We start from the raw sequence: 21,517 nt of genomic DNA on the forward strand, positions 1-21,517 counted from the left end.
CAAATCATCATAGTGTTGGTGACAGAGTAAAGACAGTTGAAAAAACAGTTACTATTCCAACTCCCAATTCTCAAGTTATTGTTGGGGCTGAAATTTCTCTCACCTCAAGAGTTTTTATTCTGGAAAACATCCAAAGCACACGTTTTAGCCATATTCGGGTAACTGAAACATGAAAAAAATAGCGATTTTTTCAGCCATATTAAACTCTAACCAGATGCTCTTAAAAAACTTTTTGCATGTACACAGCATCTTTTATTCTAGAGGAGAGTCATTTTATTTGCCCTGAATTATATCCACCATAGACTGAAAATACTAACTCTTTAAGAGCCACAGCAACCCACTGATGCATACCACCTCCAGAGAGGAAGCAAAGAGGACCCCATTGGCCTTTCTAATTCTCCCTCTCTACTCACACCACTGGGAATCCAAGTCAGATCAATTTAACAAACATTTACTGAATACTTTCTGCATACCAGGAACAAAGCTGAAGAACGTGGAAAGTTGGCATGAATTTAACCAACTTGCAAAGTGAAAATGACATGTAGGATTCCTGTAAAAAGTATTAGGGCCAGGACCCTACATGAGTAGCTCACCTGACTGTTTGGCTCACCTAAAAGACAGTGCTTCTGGCACGTTTTCTTCTATTAACCAGTAGGCAAAGAGAGAAACAGCTTGGGAATTTGGAGGAAAAGCAGTGTGGAGAAAAGCTATGACAGACTGATCATGAATTCTCAGGTCACCACCCTCAGGAAAACCCCAGAGCATGACCCAGCAGTACCTTGCTTGGTCCCCCACTAAGCACTTTGACTCCTTCCATTCTCTACATGAATGCCAGAAAGATCTTTTAAAAATGTAAATAAACTATATAAACTATATAAACTTCCAGGTTAAAACTCTATAGCAGTTTGCTTTTATACTTAGAATTACACCCGTACTCCCTACCACAAACCATAGGCCCTGCCATGACTGGGCCTCCACTTACCCCTTCAGCCTCCCCTGTTCTCCTCCTTGGCCCACTATACCCCAGCCACACTGACCTCCTGCAGTTCCTAGAATATGCCACCCCGCTTCTTGCCTCAGAGCATTTATGTTTATTGTTCTCATACCTGGACTGCTCCTCCTGGTCTAGCTCCTTCACAATACTCAGGTCCAGCTTAAATGTCACCTCTTCAGAGGTCTCCTCTGACATCCAAAGTGGGCCCTCCCCTCCCTTTCCATTCTCTGCCATGATTTTCTCTTACTTCCTACCATAGCTATATCACAAGTTATAATTAACTGATTTATTTGTTAACTTTTAATTTATTTGATCCCTCCCATAGATTTAAAATTCCAAGATGGCAGGAACCAACAACATCTGTTTTTTGGTCATATCTTCAGTGTTCACAATAGTCTCTGGACACAGCAGAAAGGCAATAAATAATTGTTGGATGGATGAATAAAGTGAATATAATTGCAAATAGTAAATTAAAAAAAACAATAGAAGTGGGTCAGCTTTTTACTTTATGTTTTTGCTACCATAAATACTATTATACTACTGTAAATCTTGGATTTCTCTTTGAGGTTTTTCATGTATTCATTTTAACCAGGACCACCCTGACTGAACTTAAGAGGCTAAAAGAATGGAGACCTAACTTATGGCTACAATTAGAAAGTTTCAAAATGATTGCTTTATAACACCAGTTTTGGCATATAATACATTTTAAATAAGGGAGGATTAGCCCTTTCTCATTTAAAGATATTTGTGGTTGAAAGCAGAGCTGCTATTATGTATGCAGCACAGTGTTTCTTAAGAAAAATTACAAAAGAACCTTAAAGTCAAGCACCAGAACACTAAGAATGGAGATTATATGATGTATTCCTGGAAAGCTATTGTGAAGCTGGTCCGAGTGGAACATCCTTGTCACCCTGCCATTTGGCTCTGGCTTAGGATGGCGAACAATGGAGTTGCATGGAAACTCAGAAGTACCCTGGGTACCAGGCCTTCCTCCCCAACCCTGCCCAGTGGCTAAAAATTAAGATCTGGAGTCTTCAGACTGTGTTCTGTCTGGTTCTTTGGCCCGTAAGAACCATGACTGGTCTGGCCACACCAGAAAGGGAGGCCTAGAGTCATCTTCCTGCCTAGGGATGTTCTCTGGAGGGCCCGGAGTGGGCCCTGGCTACTGGTTTACTGGATGCAGAGCAGCCTTTCTCTGATCACCTCCTGACTTGCTCAGCCCTTAGGATCAATCTTTCTCCTTGGTTTCCTCAGTGTATTTAATTTTTCTGCTAGGACTACAGCTGCTCAGCACCTAGTTTATTTGAATGGGGTTCAGCTTCCTTGTATAATTCTTGTCTTTCCATGTCTCCTGCTCCACATTCCCTAACTGCTGCTTGGGTTCTGGCCCCAACTCAGGCAGCTCACTTGGAATCACGCTGTAGCCCCTTACCCAGATTCTCCCTGCAGGGTTGAAATACCCCCTTGCATTTGTAAGGTTGTAATGTATGCTGCTGGTCCCCATGCTGGGGCAGACTCACCCATTCCTCATCCCCACCCCACAGAGGTCCTAGCATCCTTCATCAGTAAAGTGCATAGAGGTGACACTAGTAGCCCCCTCAGGTCACAGGGATAGCCTTGCTTAAACCCAGGGATGACTTTGGGGAATCTGGGATATAGTGGCTTCCTTAAGGCTTTATGTCAAGTAGAGGGCACCTGGTGGTGTGAAATTTAAACCTGAGTTACACAATTTTCATGAATAAAACATGAGGCTAAAGTTAGATGAGCACTGAGTTTCTTTTCAGGAGAAACATACCGGAGTCCCACAAAGAGGCCTTCTGGTTCCAAATCCTGAAGGTTTCCCACTATACCTCCCTGACTATAATTTTTCTGCTAAAATGCCTCTGGTGGCTCCCCACTGTCTATGGAATACAGTTATAACATCTGGCATCAAAGCATCAAGGCTCTTAACATTTTTGGACCCAAATAAAAATTCCACTTTACCTAAGACAAAGCTGGACACCATACCCCTGTCCTTCGGGCATGGGAGCAGCTTGCCACTGCTGAGCCCATCATGTGCTCTCATGCCAGCGTGCCTGTGCTCACATGGTGCCCTCTGCTGAGAATGCCCTCCTTCTTACCCTTCCCCTGGCAGAAAACTACTCCTCCTCCCCCAAGGCATCCAGTTCAACTATTTCCACGCCCACCTCCACCCCATGCAACCTCTCTGCCCTGCAGTTCACTTAGACTCAGACAGCACTATGTTTAGCCCTATGTTATAATGCACAGAGCATTACAATTAGAATTTTGATGTGTGCCTCTCCTACTAGATTCTGAGTTTTGCATGGTACGTTGTAGGCACTCAGTAAATATCTGTTGAAGTGAACTGAAAATTGTGTGCTTATACTTGTATACCTGTCCTTTAGGCTATTAAAGACAAAAGTTACTAAGGCAAGATTTGAGCTGAAAAATTAAACAAGCTTTCGGCTGATATAACATGTCTTTATAAGATGTGTCATTAGAAAGGAAAACAAGATTAGAATGAAACATTTTAAAGAGAAGAAGGGCTGATAGGGGAGAAATACTTCTAACTCATGTATTTTCCTGTTCACAAAGGAACTTTCTAGCCAAGAAGAAAACATTGGTCCAATTTGAGATGCTGGAATTATTCCTTCTCTCCTTTTTTCTCTAGTTTTGGGAGAACTAGTACCCATTTGGAAAAGTAATGGAGATGGGAAAGTGAAGAGAGCTATGCAGTGATGTATACCAACACGGCTACAGAGTGATGATATAGCTATGCCAAGAGAAAAGCATTACATAATGACATCAAAACAGGACACTTGAGGAATGTCTTAGAGCTAAAACAGCTGTCACCTGGTATTTTGGCATTCTTGAAGTATATGAAGAAATAGCGCCTGGAAACCGAAAAGTACAAATTATTTCTAACAACAAGATTCCGAAGTCAAAAATATGTTTTCCTCATCTTTTTAAAAAAGTTAACCTGGTGACTTCCCTGGTGGTCCAGTGGTAAAGAAGCTGCCTTCCAATGCAGGGGACATGGGTTCGATTCCTGCTCAGGGAATTAAGATTCCACATGCCACAGGGCAGCTAAGCCTGCGCGCCACAACTACTGAGCTTGCGTGCCTCAACCAGAGCCTGTGTGTCGCAAACTACAGAGCCCACGCACGCCACAACTACAGAGCCCATGTGCCCTAGAGCCTGCGCGCCACAACTAGAGAAGAGAAAACTCATATGCCACAACTAGAGAGAAGGTTGCGTGCTGCAACAAAGAGCACGTGCGCCACAACGAAAGATCCCGCATGCCTCAAAGAAGATCCCGCATGCTGCAACTGAGACCCGATGCAGCCAAAAATAAATAAATAAAATCTTAAAAAATAAATAAATAAAAAGTCAACCTGTTAGCATCATTTTCACTTTAGAAAAATGTGAAACCCTAAAATATGTATAATTCCAAAACATTGCCCACAGGTGGGTTTCAAAAGAAGAGAGAGTCACCCCTCATTATACCAGGTTTTCCTAAACAGACCTGTTTTACTGGGAGATACTTTTCTATTTTGTGGCTTAACAAGACCTCTTTTTTAAAAAAATTTTTTACTGGAGTATAGTGATTTACAGTGTTGTGTTAGTTTCAGGTGTACAGCAAAGTGAATCAGTTATACATATTATCCAGACCTCTTATTTTTATATATAAGTCACTAATCCCACCCTTAGGGAAGATGAAGGAGAGGATAATATGTGAAATTTAAATCTGTCAGTTTTGCTGCTGGTAAATGTCTGTTAGGAAAAAGTTTAAAAGCCTGGAATTTAAAAGTGACTGATAGGTTGAATATGTGTGCTTTCTTCTTTCTTGACCTTCCGGCTCATTGAGATGCTGTTTTAAAGTTGCTTTACTCTAGGGTTGCTTCTTTCCTCTGTCCACTTGGTCAACGTGGTTGGTGACGCTTCCTCCATACAATACATATTTATTGTGCTCTGACTGTGTGCTTGGGGCTGGGGCTACAGTGTTGGAAGGTGCACTCTGCTCTAGGAACTCCCAGTCTCCTGGGGGAGAGACAAGTATGTTGGCAGTTGCAATTAAAGTGGGATTGAGGGTAAGGTGCAGGTAGGCTCTGGGTGCCTTGGGAATACCAAGGAGGAACATAATCCACGTGGGGTGGGGAGAGGACAGTGGGAAGGATGGGTCTGGAATCTGAGTCAGGAAAAAGTGAGGCATGCCCAGGAACACCGTGTGTGATATCCTGTGATCCAGCTCTGCTACTGAGACCCCTGTATTTCTTTTCACAATTCACAGAAATAAACAAACAAAAAACGACAGTTTTAAATGAGTTTCAACATCACTATATTTTTAAGAACTGATACGGATATATCTCTCAACACCTTGCAGACATCTGCAATGATAACTATTAGTAAGAGCTGAGCAAAAGGCTTAGAGTTAGGTTTACCTGGATCATTTTCAAGTCATCAATTGACAGACTCACAGAATATTAGTGCTTAAATAGAACCAGGATATCTTTCAGTGCAAAACCTTCACAGAGGAGGAAATTGAAGCTCAGGGTCAGTGAAAAAATAACCACTAGAAGATTAGGAATATTTTTTCCCTATTTTCCTTCTTTACTTGGTTGCTTGGTCACCTGTAAGTAGGTGGAAAATGACCCTTTAGAGAATCTGTTCTGCTTATGTACACGTACTCACAATTCCATCAGCTGTCTGTTCTACTACAGAACTACGAGTCAGCCCAGCTTTCCTCTCTTTCCTCCCCTGCAAATATCCATTTGCAGTAGACACTGTGACAGGAAGGCTATAGGAAGGGGAGAGAATGCTTGTCCTTGGGGCTCAGTTTTTGAAATTTAATTGACAGACTAATATTAATCCCATGGATCCAAAGAAATTTTAATCATGATGAAATATATGATAATTATATTTTAGGATATACACAAGCAGAGACAGTTACGTTAGTTCTGGAAAAGAGGCCCAGTGGATACTGTGCAAATGGAAAATTAAGAATTATTAAAACAACAAATGGTTATTATCTCATACAGTTGCTTATATTTCAAAAGTCTATATTATTAGTATAATTTTAAGTGAAAAGCTGTTCTTTAACCCATTCAAAGCTGACTGAACAAAAAGTGAGAAGTCTGATTTAGGTCCATTGTGGTATGTCAGAATCTCTTCAATATGTCATGTGAAAAGGGGAAGTTTGATAAGGAATTTACTTCTCTGTATTCATAAATACAATACTATAGCAATGCTGTCTAACAGAGATATAATACAAGGCACCTATGTAATGTTAAATTTTCTAGTAGTCTCATTAAAAAGTAAAAATAAATGGTAAAAATAATTTTTAAAAATTGTGGTAAAATACAAATAACATAAAACTTATCATCTTAGCCATTTTTGAGTGTATAATTCAGTAGAATTAAGTACATACACTCACACTGTTGTGCAACCATCATCACTATCCATCTCCAGAATTTTCGTATCACCCGAAACATAAATTCTATACCCATGAAACAATAACTTCCTATTCTCCCTCCCCCCAGCCCTTGGTAACTTTATTCTACTTTCTGTCTCTATGAATCTCACTATTCTAGGTACCTTATACAAGTGGAATCAGACATGATTTATTCTTTTATGACTGGCTTATTTCACTTAGCATTTGTCTTCAAGGTTCATCCACATTGCAGCATATATCAGATTTCCATTCCTTTTTAAAGGTTGAATAATATTCCATTGTAGGTATATACTACATTTTGCTTATCTACTCATCTGTTGTTGGACATTTGAGTTGTTTCCACCTTTTGGCTACTGTGAAGGTAAAAATAATTTTAATGTATTTTATTTAACTCAGTATATCCAAAGTATTAATATTTCAATATGTAGTTAATATAAAAATAATTAATGAGATACCTTATTTTTTTTGTAAGTCCCTGAAATTCAATGTTTATTTCATAATTATAGCACATCTCAGCTTGGATTAGCCAAATTTCTTGTACTAACTAGCCACATTTAGCTAGCGGTTAATATAGGAGGGTTTGCAGTCAAGTTTCGGTAAATCATGACTCCTACTAGAATATATCATAGTGGATAATTCTACTTTATTGGTTCTCATACAGCCCAAGTGTTTAGAACTGGGGCTCTGGAGTCAGACCAATCTAAATTCAAATTTCAGATCTCTCACTAATTAGCTCAATGATGTTAGAAAGGTTGCTTAGTTCCAAGCATTTCCAAATGTCAGTTCCTTTATCTGTAAGGTGGAGAAAAATACAATTTCTCCCATAGGGTTGTTGTGTGAATTAACATTAGTAACACGGGGCTTCCCTGGTGGTCCAGTGGTTTCGAATCCGCCTTTCAATACAGGGGACGCGGGTTCGATCCCTGGTCAGGGACCTAAGATCCCACATGTGGCGGGGCAACTAAGCCCGTGAGCCGTAACTACTGAGCCCGCACGCTCTGGAGCCCGCTTGCCACAACTAGAGAAGCCCACGTGCCTGCAGCTAGAGAAGCCCGCACGCCGCAACAAAGAACAACCCATGCGCCACAACGAAGACCAAACACAGCCAAAAAAAAAAGTAACACAAAGTGCTTAACATAGTGCTGCCACAAAGTGTTACTAACAAGTAGTAAGTTTAATAAAAATAATCCACTAGATAATATATTCACAAAGGCAAGTACCATGTCTGTCTTTTAATGTGTCTGACACATAGTGGGCACTCAATTAACTAAGTGAATAAATATATGAACTCTTCCTTCAGTCATTATAAACTTTAACTGGTTTCCATGACATCTTTGCAGAAGTAGCATAATGATTTGTCATGAAGATACAGATGGCTTGAGGTACAGAAAGAGTATGAGATTCTTATCTTCTTCTTTTTACCTTCCTTTTCATTAAAAAAACATTATTTCTTTTCCCTCTCCTTGAGGGAGTAGGGCTGATGAGGCTTAAAAGACTGTAAAGGTGGTGGAAGCAGCCGGCAAGGTGGGAAGACTGGTTACACACAGAGGCAATGAGCAAACTAGTAAATATCTTGAGGATAACAGAAACCAAGTTGTCCTCACTGTTGGGGGAGGGAGTTACAAACATGGAAAGGGTAAAAGCTAGAATGTTCCATGGTGTTAGATCAGAACTGGAGCTATCAATGTGATCTCTCTGGTATTTGATAGAGATAGAGCAACAGATATGGCTGTGAGTGTGTGTCTAATTTCCTAGCTCTTTTGGCTGAGAGGGCCTAGAGGCAATGAACACACCCTTGTCCAGTGAGCACACCCAATGCCCAGATCTTGGTTTCCATATACTATTTTCCACCATGGACCCAGGTCTCCTTGAAGATGTGGATAATTCCAGGGCTGGGTAGAGAAAGTACAAGATGTACATGGAACATTTTCTTGTGCCAGAAAGTAAGAAAGTACTTAGAAAATGATGAGGACTTGTCAAAAGGACACAAGAGTCAGCTGGAGGAACTTCCACTTGCCAAATCTGGGATCATTTGGGCATCAAAATAAATAATGATATTAACGGAGTATAAGCCTCTGAATAAAATAGGAATCCATAACTGCATACTGATATAAATAAATACAAAAACAAATAAGGGAGAAGGGAAAGCTCTGCCCTACAGTAGAAAGTTTACTTAGGAACAATATATTTACATAGTCTCAAATTATCTTCCCAGAAAAATATTTATTAATTGCAAAGGGAAAAACTATAACTTTACAGTGGAAAAATCTGGCATATACCACCTTAACAAAGTGGGGCTGGTATGGACCAACTCCCTTTATGTGTCTCCTCATATGATTAACTAAGAATAATACAACATTGCTTCTGTGATATTCCTGCCAAAAAATGCACAAACTCAGTCTCATAATAAGGAAATACCACACCAACCTAAGGTGAGGAACATTTTACAAAATGTACCCTTCAAAAATGTCAAGTCACAAAAGACAAGGAAAGACTGAAGAACTGTTCGAGACTGAAGGAGAGCCATGACAACTAAATGCTCTACATATAATCCTGGACCAAAAGAAAAAACAAATTTTCCCCCGACAAATGATATTATTGAGACATTTGGTGAAAAGTTGAATGGGAACTATGGATTAGAAAGTAATACTGTGTCAATATTAATTTACTGAATTTGATAGTAATACTATAGTTATGTAGAAAAGTGTACTTGCTTTTAGGATAGCAACACGGAAGCATATAAGTCGATTCAGAAAAATATATACACACACGCATATAAACAAAAGGCGGTGGCTGGGAAGAGGGAGGCTGGAGGAAAAAAGGTGGAGGGGAAAGGAAGGAGGGAGGGAGAAAGCAAATGTGGTAAAATGCTAAAAATTGGAGAACCTGGGTGAAGAGTATAAAGGAGTTCTTTATTATTCATGTATATTTTCTGTAAGTTTGAAATTATTTAATGATAATAGCTAAAAATAAAGAGCACAGGTTTCGGTGTGACTCAGATCCAAGTTTGAATTCCAAGTCTGATATTCATCATCCATGAGACTCTAGGGAAGTTATTTAATTATTCTGAGCTTTGGTTTTCTTATTTGATCACCAATACAGGACTAACTTAAAGGGATGCTGTGAGGATTAAATAAAATAATGCACAGATTGAGCACCTGGCTGGTGATGGGTTTGCCTGGTAGAGGACCTGATACCTAACTGGTGAGGCAGTACATAACTTGCTGAAGAAATGAACACGCTTCTTCCTCCTGCCCCTCCCCCTCCAATCAGAATAACTGATACCACTTAGAGAAAATTAGATTCTTCAAGTTTTAGTAAAGTATGAGATTTTTCTTAACACCTGAATAATATAAAACAAAAATGTTCAATAATCATAATAAATACCATCATACATTTGAATGTTGCTCTGAAGTTTCCTCAGCACTTTGCACTCATGTCTCATGTGACACTGAATGGAACAGGCAGGTATTCAAGTTAAAGTTCAACACAGCGTTAATAATAGCGAATTTCTGCAGTGCCTTGGGTTATGACTGTCAAAGAAGAGGGCATGCCCTTGTTACTTAAATCTTGAAGGAGGCTTGCATCAGTTCTTGGTTGCAGGGTACAAAATGAGGTGCAGTCTAATGTCCAGCTGGGCGTCTGTTCTTAAGATGCTGGCACTGCTGTTTGTTTGTGGTTCACCGTGTATCTGGGGCAGTGACAAGGCAGAGAAGGAGACCCAGGTTGTGCCTGGGAGGTTTCTTCTCTCAGCCAAGATGTGCACATGAATTTGAAATTATCCAAGAGGGTGGTTTCAGAGTTGCCTGCCAAAGAGTGCTGTCTCCTAATCTGGAGAGCAGCTGCTGGGCACAGGCATGCAAACATACACACAAACACATACACACAGACACACTCATGGAGCCTATACCTGCCTCTACTTGTCTGCTCTGGGCAGATGGCTTCTGGCTTTTGGGTCGCCTCATCCTGCAGCTCAGTACGGTTAGACCCTTTCTTCCGTGGAGACTGGCAAGCTGTGGGGTGAGGGATTCTGCAAGGTTGCCTGTCTTCAGAGTATGAAGGACACTGCCCGGAGAGGGAGGAGGGTTATATTTAGTGTTTGGGCCCAGTCAGTGTTGGGCTCCCCACTGCCTCTCCTCTGCGGAACTGTCAGTGGCCCCTGGTTGCAAGTTCCCCGTGGCTTTGAAGCCCGCAAAACAAAAACTGAGAGAGTGTCCAAAACAAAAAAGAAGAAAACGCTGTTGGTCCCTGGATGCCACTATTGGATTTTGGTGGGGATAAGAAGAGAGGACCACTGGGCGTGATCAAGCAAAGGCACCTGCACGGTAAGGTAAGTGTCCCCATTGCTACTGAGAAGAGGCTTTGGGGATGTTTCTGTGTTATCCAACATCCAGGAACTGCCAACACTGCTCTCCAGGAGCAGGAGCTTCTGGGCATTATGCAAAGGAATAGAGTAAATCTCAGGTGTGATTAAGGGCTTATGAAGGATGATGACTTTTAGACTAATATGAGTAACAGCTGCTTGCAAAATAGAGGAACTATCCTGACAGTAGGTATGTTTTGATAAACTGGTAGGTATGAAAGAAGACCAAAATAAAATCTTAAATTGTTATCCTCTTTAGAGTAAGACAACTGGTCAAAAATTTTAAAAAAATGGTTTGGGCAAATGACTTTTCTTGTTAATAGCTTGATTTTGTAAACTGATGTAAATGATTAATACATAATTTCAAAATCATCAAAAATGTGATAACAATGGAGAAGTATACTGGATAGGCTAGACGGGAGAGGAGGAATTCTCTTTTCATGGAAAGACAGAAGAAACCAGCATCTTAAAATGGCAACTAGAAGTATTCTTTTTTCTTTACTTTTGTTCATATTTCTTTGATGCTAAGATTTGATGAATGAGGGCCAGCAAACAGAAGCACATTTTTGAGGTAGGGTTTTGGAAGGTCTTGGAAGACACCTATAACCCCAAAGAACATGATTGGATATCTATGGCACAACAAATCTCAGTGTCAATGGGAAATAATGCCAGATTGCTGCCAAATGTGATACCAGAGAAAGTTCTGCTCGCTGTACTTGCTCAGTGGCAGTATTAGTCAATGTTTAGGGTGAATGCATAGTTTTGAATACAGATCCCCATTCAAGAGAGATACGTGTTCAGCTAAATTTCTTGTGACATATTCAATCACATATCAACTGATGATCACATATCTTCAATATCTATGCAAGTCTCAGGAAGAAATGCAAGAAAAGCAATACATATACTGCTTAGCTACATTCACCATGTTTCATATGTGTATTAGGTTTGTAATAAGGGAGAGCAGGGGGTAGCGTACTACTGGAGAGAACTCTTCCAAACTATGGCAATGTTCCTCTAGACGCAGCTAAAAATGCTTTTCCTATGATGACACGTTCCAATATATCAATCTTCTATCCCTCAAAACCAAATATTCCGGGTAAATATATCTCTACAGTTATCAGTTGATGCTATTATGAAACTCACAGTTTACTTAATTAAAAATCAGCATAGGGCTTCCATGGTGGTGCAGTGGTTGAGAATCTGCCTGCCAATGCAGGGGACAGGGGTTCAAGCCCTGGTCTGGGAAGATCCCACATGCCGCGGACCAACTACGCCCGTGAGCCACAACTACTGAGCCTGCGCATCTGGAGCCTGTGCTCCGCAACAAGAGAGGCCGCGATAGTGAGAGGCCCGCGCACCGCGATGAAGAGTGGCCCCCGCTTGCCGCAACTAGAGAAAGCCCTCGCACAGAAACGAAGACCCAGCACAGCCAAAAATAAAAATAAATTAATTAATTAATTTAAAAAAAATCAGCATAAACACTTCAAGAACTCTTTGCTATTGAAAAATAGCAGCAATAATATTCATGGGCTATTTCTACTTCTTTAAGACAAATATGTAGGGCAATTAAGACAGGTCTACTCTTGGAAGAGTTTTTCAGGTAATTTCCCAAAGCAATGTAGAGTTTGGGTTCTTATGATAACCAATGCAAAAATACTCTGTAAAAATTCTGCGATGAAGGAAAGTATTGATTATAAGCAAAGAAGTGCAAAAAATTTTTTAAAAAAGTTTAGCTTCTGTTAAAGTTCATACGTAGTTGTCTTTTTTGCTTAAACTTTTTTGTTATTGAAGTAAAAAATTTGTTAGCCAAGAATTGGTCTCAGGTAGTGGCATTGTCATTGGAGATGGAGATACTTTATTGTGGCTTCAAAATGATGATCCATTTGCCTATTGTATGAGACAGACGTTGTAATGTGCCAAGAGTTTGGCAGGTCCAGGAATAGGGAAAAACAAAAGTAAAGGGCCCTGTATTCTTCAGAATAGAGTCCATGTTATTCCTTGTCTTAACGTAAAGGAAAATTTTCATTACTACTGAAATACATGCCTCGCCTCTTCAGTATGTTACATTAAAAAATATTTAAAGAAAAAAATGTTAGTTGCTTTTATTTTCCTTAGGACAGAACTAGTGGCCACCAGCATTTAATAGCCATTCATACTGAGCACAGAATAACTTTTTTTTGTTTCATTATAATTAGGTAGAACACTTCTATAGTAAAAGGGCTTAATTAGTTTGCTCATTTATTCATTCATTCAACAAATGCTTAGAGTGCCTACTACGTGCTGGTTTACCGGGCATACAGCAGTGAGTGGGGCAAACGTGGTTTCTACATGCTCTGAGTGTAGAAATCTTCACGGAGGGGCTGATTATTAGTGATTTGAACCTTTATATTGTTCATGTTGTTTACCATGGTATTTTCAACTTTATTTCTAATTAAAAGACCAGAAAAAATTTTTTCCTACTTAAAAAAGTTTATTTAGTGTCTGCAAGATAGGGGGACAATTCCAGGGACCAAATAATCAAATAATCTGATTGGAATATACATTTTAGTGCAAATACTTGAGTCTTCTTTGAGGGACGTTGACATTTCTGTTCTAAATACAGATGTCAGACAATAGGCTCACATACTGATAGTTTGCTCCTGCAGAATTGGGTCGGACAAGAAGTCCCTAAGGAGGACATTAGAGCAAAATTTGTATTATAGCCTCATAGCTATCTGGGGCTCAAATCTGACGAAAGTTCAAGATGTTTCTGTCTAATCTGTCTGACCGGAGGCTACAACTAAAAGAGCGGAACACTGTGTTTCTCATCTTGGTTGAGAAACTTTGTATAATGGCATCAATCTTAACAACAGTGTCATTTTACACCTAGGAGGTGTCCTACATTGTTTACAGAATTTGAATATCCGTCACTCATTTGATCCTAAGGTGACCCGGCGTGATAGGAAAGGCAGGTATTATTCCCTATTTAGCAGATGGAAAAACTAAGTTTTAGACCTTTATGGGACCAGCCCAGCTAATGTTCTCTCTAATGCACAGTCTCATTAAGTAATTTCTCAAATGAAGGACTAGAAAAATTCTGAGTTTTCAACATAAGCACTCACAGTTCGGACTACTGTTTGAAGGTGGGGGCAGCCAACTGGAAACTGACGATAGGAGAGTTTCAGGCCTCCCCAAACCCTATCCTCTTTCTGCCTCCGTTCCCTTCTACATACTCACCCTACAGTTCTTTCCTGTGGCCCTCAAAAATATCAGTTTAGTTTCTAAAAGAGATATAAGCTACTGCTTTTTTCTTCTTTTTAGGAAGGGAATGGGATAGTGTAATAGTATACTCACCTACATGTGAATGCCAATGGAATTTTAAACTGCTGGTTAGTACCAAAAGCCTGGCAACATAAAAAGCTGTCAAATCAGATTAGACCAATTGTCCACCCAGCCCAGATCCTGCTGGGCTGGAAGCATAAGTGGGCCCTTGAGAGAAGCAGTTTATCATGGGTAAGAGAAAATATCACAGGAAGAAAATTTATATGGGGGAAAATGGTAACCTGAGAGCTATATCAACTGAGATATATCAGTTAACCGAGAACTATGTCAAGATAGGCAGAGCTGAACAGACCAGTCTTGAGTGAGTGAAGAAGGTCTTCTTGGTGGATTTTAAGGGAGTAAACTGATCTGCTGGCAACTGAGATACTGAAGGTAACAGTGTGTAGGGCACCACTCATAGCTAGTACTGTCTGTTACTACTAGCTATGATCAGTCGAATGCACTTTATTTCTTCCTTACATTTTTTTCCTGGAATTTGTTTTGTGCCTATTTAAGGTTTATGGTAATTGTTTGGAGGCTTTTAGCTACTCTTCTCTCAGGGCTTGGAAAGAATGTCTTAGATCTCCCTGACAGATCTAGGGACGATCCTTTGACTAGGAAAAGTAGAATTCAGGGGAGGATAGGAGTGTGGATAAAGCAGAGGCTGCTTCTGCGCTTCTTCTAGGAGCTGCTGCTCCAGGCCCTGAAACAGAAAGAGACAGAGGCAGCTGCCTCTGAGCCATGGTATTAAACTGCCAGGTTGGGCCTAGGGACACCAGCTCCTTAGTTTTCAGCTGCTCCAAACATCTTCACACGTAGCTATTTTAAGAACCTTTGCATTTGATCAGGGAGCATGTGGGGTTAAGCCTTGTGTTTTCCATTTCAGTTTTAGATCCTAAGCAGATGCAGTTAGTAGTTCAGAATTTAAAAACTTATTAGTGTATTTCCCCCCCAACCAGTGCAAAAATAACTTCATATTGGGGAGAAAAATCATGGAATCGAGATGGAGACTTGTTTCTTAAATAAAATTAAAAGAATTTAGAACTTGGATTTTTAAAAAAATCACTAATATTTCCCATCATAATTCTTATTTGGCAAATTTCAGCTAAAAGTATGAAAGAATAAATAAAATCATTTGGCTAGAGTCAGGATAATACATAACTATTTGTGCTAGTGCCCATTAATCTAACCCTATATTCTACTTATTATGCTTGGAATATTGCTGACAAGGACACCTTTGTATATTAGGGACATTTAGGATTGTCTGATGATAGCAAATGGTGATTTACCACTTGAACTTTGACAATCAGAGAAAGGTATCCTCTAAGATACCTCACCACCCTCCCTGAAGAGACAGAGTTGAAACAAGAATGAAGGCAACATAAAACAAAAAATTCTTTCTTTTAAAGGTCTTTTAAGCTAAGTATCTGTAAATTCCTCTAAAATTTATACAGGTCTTCCTTGGTCTGTTGAAATCTGTATCTCTAATGGTCCACCACACATCTATGAATCTGAACCAGAGTTGCCCAATCTCTTAGTTTAAAAGATACATTTGTACTCTTCAGGAGATTCAACAAAGCAGAAGTGCTGGAATCTGCTGCTTGGATCCAGTTCTGGAAAAATAAAGGAGGTATGGTAACCAATTGTCCAGGTGCACCTGGGACTGAGGGATTTCCCAGGCTTCAGGACTTTCAGTGCTAAAATCAGGACTGTTCTGGGAAAACCAGGGTAGTGGGTCACCCTACATGGAGAACACATACCTGAAATGATCAAATTATAGAGGCTTATTGCTGTAGAGGACTGGGGTATAGAAACCAAGTGCCCCAATTCTCAGTCTGGCGCGCTGTATACATGGCAGACTCCTTGTTTAGGGAGATGGGGGGAGAAGTTTGGTCACAAGATTCATCTGCTTATGGAGTTTCACCCTTCCTAACACAAGAGGAGACCTGAAGGCACAATAACAAAGTGTCATCTGGAAGCTTGGGAAGTTCAAGTTTCCCAATGAATTGGCCCAGTTTCCCAGGAAAACAACGAAAACGAAGACTCCAAGATTATTCAGGTATTCCATAGTTATATCTTTTGTTTAAGATTTTACAAGGGCAACATATATGTGCTCACACAAATTCAAGGGGAAATAGTGCACAAAGCATACAAGTCCGCTGAACCACTAGAACAGAGTAAGAACAGAATAAGGGCTGTCTGAACTGAATATACCAATATCAAACAAAATCCCAGTTAGAACTAAACCACTAAATGGATGTATTCATTATCATAGATTTTCAGTGAAAAAAAATAAAGAAATTTTAGGGTACTAAAATAAACAAAGGAAAAAGAATCCTTAGAAAATAACTGATACGGTCTGCTCTTCTCATTTCACAGATGAAGAATTGAAGCCTGAGGAAGTTTTCCCAAGGTCTTAGAACTAGTTAGTGGCAGAGAAATATGCCTGTTTTTCTGAGATAGTTAAAAATGATCAACCTACAGAAATTCAATGCTCTACTCTTGTGTAACAATGCCTATCAAAATTGCACTGTCTAATGTAAAAAGCCACCAGGCAAAAAAACCACGCAGAAAATTTCAAGTAGCTGCCTCCAAATATACATAGTTGCCTGATAAATATACAATTACAAGGGAATATCAGCTGATTTTAGTACCAGAGACATTATTGCATGTTCAATATCTGTCAAAACCAATAGGCACCACTGCCGCCCCACCACAGCCTATACTCAATATGGGAGGGTATCACAAAAGAAGATGACTCAGGCCATATTTGGAAGGAGCATATACTTGTCCATTTGTTTACTTATTTTTGTAACAAGCAAATGCCAGGCAACCCAATTTTGATCTCAGAATTATATAGTAACATCTAGATAAGGAGTCACGCCGAACCACTAGAACAGAGTGAGGGCTCTCTGAACTGAATATATCAATATCAAACAAAATCCCAGTTAGTACTAAACCAGTAAATGGATATACTCATTATCATAATGCATAATGCTTAAGAGCATGGGTTTTTCCAGATGGCATCATGGGTTTTAATTCTAATTCTGTGTGGTCTTCAAAAAGTTACTTAACCTCTCAAAGTTTAAGTTTCCTCAATCATAAAATGGAGATAATAATTGTACTTGCGTTTTGGGGAACAATAAATGAGAAATATAAAGGGTTAAGTACAGTTAGTGGCAAATAATAAGTGCTCAGTAATCAGGAGATATTATTATCATTATTAATAATACAGAAAACCCCCACCATGGTGTTATAGATTGGGTCTAACAAAATTCAGTCTTGAGAGTGTGGTATGTCAGGCCTTTCTGAGAAGCTGATAAATGTTACAAGACCCAGGATACACACAGACACAAAATTTGGATTCCCTTGGACCAAATTAAGAAGTCTTGGGCTAGAAATGTCACCTAGAAACCAAGGGAACTGGCATTTGAATGATGTGTTTTCTTTGGGACCCTAAGAACCACTGCTTTAGACACTATATGCCCCCAGACAGGTGTGAGTTTAAAATGCCAAATTTTGTGGTTTTGGCATAAAAAAAAATCCAGAAAGTTGATTATTAAAAGTAAACCACAAATTTCTTTGACCTATGTTAAATTAAGTAGGAATATCCTTTTCCCTTCCTTGAGATTCTCTAGCCATAAGCAAGTCACTATTATTTTTTTTTTTGCAATTCTTTTGCTCTCTCCTCCCATAAAATTTAGATCGTGTAATGGAAGTTCCATCAAAATGTGATAATTTATGGGCCCACAGCCCAGAGGATTTTGAGGAGACAATGAAATTCCTAATGTGTGCAAATTATTCCAGAATGGGAAATGACTCTTCCTGTGTACCAGTAATTATTTATGTAACAGTACCTTGGGAGAATGTTAATGGTAGAGCATTAAATTACTCCTTTTAAAACAAGGCATTTCCACAGGGTTTTATATCTTCTTTCCTAATTTGGAAAGACAGCATTTGTACACACAAAATAGCAAGTTTTACTATTTTACTGTTAAGTGGTTAGGTCAGGTTTCAGACAGACTGTCCTGATGCATGAATACCTGCCAATTGTGTGGAAGGAAAGCTCCAGTTCAAACCATGACAGAGTTGTGGATCCATCGCTCTTAAAGTCAGCAAAGTAACCAGCAAATTCCAATACCAAAGAAGTGCCAAAAGAGGCCATAATGCCTACTGAAGGGAGAAAAACTTTAGTTTACCTCAAATTCACATGCACTTAGTAATTTCCCCAGATGGCATCATAAAACTGCAATCATGACCAAAATAATCTAAGTTATTTCAGCACGTAATTCTATTATTATGTTCCCATCCACATCTGGATAGTTCATTTGTAAAAGGCAATTTCAGTTGAGAAAAGAACTCAAAAAGTTCAGCTAGGTCTAGTGGAACTAATCTGTATATAAACATGGAATTTTTTTTAAGCAGTATGGAAGAACATAAAGATTTTCACCTGTACTTGCAGCACTAAAACAGTAGTTCAGCGTGAACTGGTAACTACAAATTTACTTCTCTTGGCTCTGTCACAAAATCCATAAGAACTTAATGCTTTCAGGGTTAGATCAGATACACGTTAGTGGCAAAATGCCCGTCACCATTATAGTGGGGCTTCTGCATTTCAATCCATTGCCCTAGTGACCAGAAAACATTTTCCTTAGTGTTTCCTTTAGCATATTTCTGCTATCTTACTAATTTTCAGCAGTTTTTTTAAACAGCAAAATAACCTCTGGTATTTTAAAATTTCCAGAAATGTGAAAACATACTATAGGGATCAGAGCCTGGGATTAGTGGAACAGCCAGTGAAACACCACTTGAGCGAATCAGATGGCATTTAACTCATCTAAAGGATTCCAAAGGGAGTTCGCATTCCCAGCAGGAAGGTGAGCAACATGCCCTAGCACAGGCTACAGTACAAGCTTCTGAATCTAAAACTCTCACAAGGACACACGGTTACAGAAGATGATGCCCATGCATGAAGGCAGACCTTTTTTTTTTTTTTTTTTTTTAAACTAAGAGATCATTCTGTAGGTCTCAACTGCTCTTTGGGTAAAAAGCCAAAGTAGGGCTTCTTGCAACAATCCTCCACCAGGTAGCTCTAGATCCTCTGCCACTGTTTCTCACTATCTCCACCAGAGTCCTTGCCCCAGAGGTCCTACTGTACCTTGCTTAATCCTGAGATTAATAAATCTGTCCAGATGGGAGGACTGTTGAAACAGATCCAGATTAGCAGACTTGCAGAATGGGTGCAGCCTAGACTGGCCTGGAGGAGGAATGAGATTCCACAAAGTCAGACATCATCAACAAGTGTACATCTCTGGTGGTATTCTGCAGTCTGGAAGCATGCACTTCTGCTTGTAATGGTATCCTGACTGTCCCGACTTGTTTCTGTGTCCTTATGATGAATCAATCTCTTCTGATTTACTGAGGTGTCTAGGTCTGATTGTTCCATTAACCCCAGCCTATCACTGACAGTAATTTCATATTTCCTGCATATCTTATGCCTAGCACACATAGATGTGTTATTTAATTGAAACCATAGGAAGTATATTCTGACTGCCTTGGTTTCTAGACTCCCAAGCACAACTCTGTTCACACCAATAAATGAGTCTGATGGCGAGAAGCTACGTGATAACAAATGACTTCCAAGATAAGTTTTATGTGAGAAAGAGCAAGAAGAGGAAGCTCATTGATTAAAAAGGGTTTTGTTTGTGGAGAAGGGGGGGGGTGGTGAGAACAGTAGTTAAGTATGGGCTTCTGCAAAGGTAACTAATCTGAAACGTCTCCTGGGATTGTATCATCTTGACCTAGCAGTTGTTTTTCTTTCCTACTTTCCAAACTACCTCTGTGTAAGGATTAATGACCTTCCCTCAGCCCATTAACTCAGACCATCATTAATCTCCAGGAAATACCTTGTCAGTATTGCTTAAAGGATACATGAGAAATGCTTTGTTTTACATTAAAAATGGTTAATTGTACAGCTCTTTAACTACCCTTTTCAACGATTACTGAGTCTTCTTGGAATTCCCTTTGCCCCAGAATTTGTTAATATTTTACTCACAGTCTTACTTGTAAGCTGTGAAGTTAAATAGAAATTGCAATTGATCCAAAAGAAATGCCTTCCTGGAGGGTAAACTGAGTTTTCAAAAACACATGTAAAAAAGGATGTTACTAAACTAAATTCCTGTAATTCATATGTGTTTTATGTACTTGGAAACTGAATGTTGCCAACCCCAAATCTACATTATTGGTCAGCTCCAATTATGGGCTATTTCAATTTTAATCTTTGGTTGGAGAATACATTATCTACTAAATCAGCTTTGTAAAAAGATTAGAAAAATTGATACAGGCATAAATATTTGTGTACTTTTAGAGGAATGTTTATGAGACTTAAACAATACTTGTTAAATGTTCTTGTGGACATGCCAAGAAAAGGCTAAAAGAGTAATAGCTATAGCCAATTATAGCAGGAAAAAAACTCATAAATGAGGTTTCCTATAAACATAAATTATCTCATGAGGAAAAAGTTAGGTAAAGGCAGATATTTTAATAGAAATATTAGAGTGAAAGCACAGGTGAGGTTTTGGCTGTGACAGAGAGAAGTGATGACAGAAGCAGAAAACATGGAAGGGAAGAAACAAGGATGCCAGTGGCTGGGCAGTGAGCTAGCTATGCTAAAAACGGTGGCTCAGTCTCGGAGGTAAGGGAAAAATAACAGAAGTGACTGTTTTCATCCTCAGTTTTCCTGAATTTCTCTTCCACTTGAGGAGAGTCAGCAAGCTGAGGGCATTGATGTAAATCACCAAAGCAACAGGGCCAAACTCACTGCCATTCCTGAAAAGTGGGAAGAGGCCCTCAACGCAGGCCTTGGTCAGCCAGCTCTGCACTAGATTCTCCTCTGCCTTGGTCACTGTCCTCTGGGTCTTGAGAAGACTGGCCTCTGCTCCAAGCCATTGTTCTTTAAACAAAGCTGTGAACCGCTAACAGTTTTGTTTAAAAGTTTATAAAATGGAAACTACATTGCTACATCTCTCTGGAATATCTCAAACAAAATGTGGTTCAAATTTCTTGTTAAAAAAAGAAGTTCAGAGTTCCTGAATAAACAAAGACAGCCGATGTAGTTAACGGGCTTTGTGTGACCACAGCTATGTCATCTTGGTATTCCGTTTCTTGCTTCGGGCAGAGGTCAGGGTCCATTCAGCGAAGGGGCCTCCAACCAGTCCAGAAGGTCAGAAGCTGCCTGATCAAGCTTCTGTGCAGTACCCCCCTGCAACTTGGCAGGACTGGCGGTGGGGTGGGTAGAGAGGCTACCTTCACTGGAGCTGGCCCTCTCCTACCCAGACACACACAGACAGCAGTGATCTTCATGGCAGGGAAGTGAGAAGCCAGCTCTTTGCAGAGGATGACTGGGAGC

The 21,517-nt window shown here is 39.7% G+C and overlaps 2 protein-coding genes across 8 annotated transcripts in view; one reads left to right on the forward strand and one right to left on the reverse strand.

The window, feature by feature from the left end:
• The window catches only part of CMSS1 (cms1 ribosomal small subunit homolog), a 392,970-nt gene that overhangs the window by 70,978 nt on the left and 300,475 nt on the right, over positions 1 to 21,517 (reverse strand). Inside the window, exon 1 of one of the 2 annotated variants that reach the window (XM_036849948.1) lies at positions 10,357 to 10,426. The exons of the other annotated variant lie outside the window; for it this stretch is intronic. Coding sequence (XP_036705843.1) covers positions 10,357 to 10,411 — 55 coding nt within the window. The 5' untranslated portion in view covers positions 10,412 to 10,426. Of the gene's footprint in view, positions 1 to 10,356; positions 10,427 to 21,517 lie in introns of those variants that run through there. 2 annotated transcript variants of the gene reach the window in all.
• FILIP1L (filamin A interacting protein 1 like) overlaps positions 10,706 to 21,517 on the forward strand; it is a 303,845-nt gene continuing 293,033 nt past the window's right edge. For 3 of the 6 annotated variants that reach the window (XM_036849939.1, XM_036849944.1, XM_036849943.1), the window contains exon 1: positions 10,707 to 10,776. The gene's annotated coding sequence lies outside the window, so the exon portion shown is untranslated. Of the gene's footprint in view, positions 10,777 to 15,689; positions 15,740 to 21,517 lie in introns of those variants that run through there. The other 3 variants (XM_036849941.1, XM_036849942.1, XM_036849940.1) reach the window with 3 other exon arrangements.

Source organism: Balaenoptera musculus, chromosome 4, assembly GCF_009873245.2.
Source record: "Balaenoptera musculus isolate JJ_BM4_2016_0621 chromosome 4, mBalMus1.pri.v3, whole genome shotgun sequence".
Lineage (NCBI taxonomy): Eukaryota > Metazoa > Chordata > Mammalia > Artiodactyla > Balaenopteridae > Balaenoptera > Balaenoptera musculus.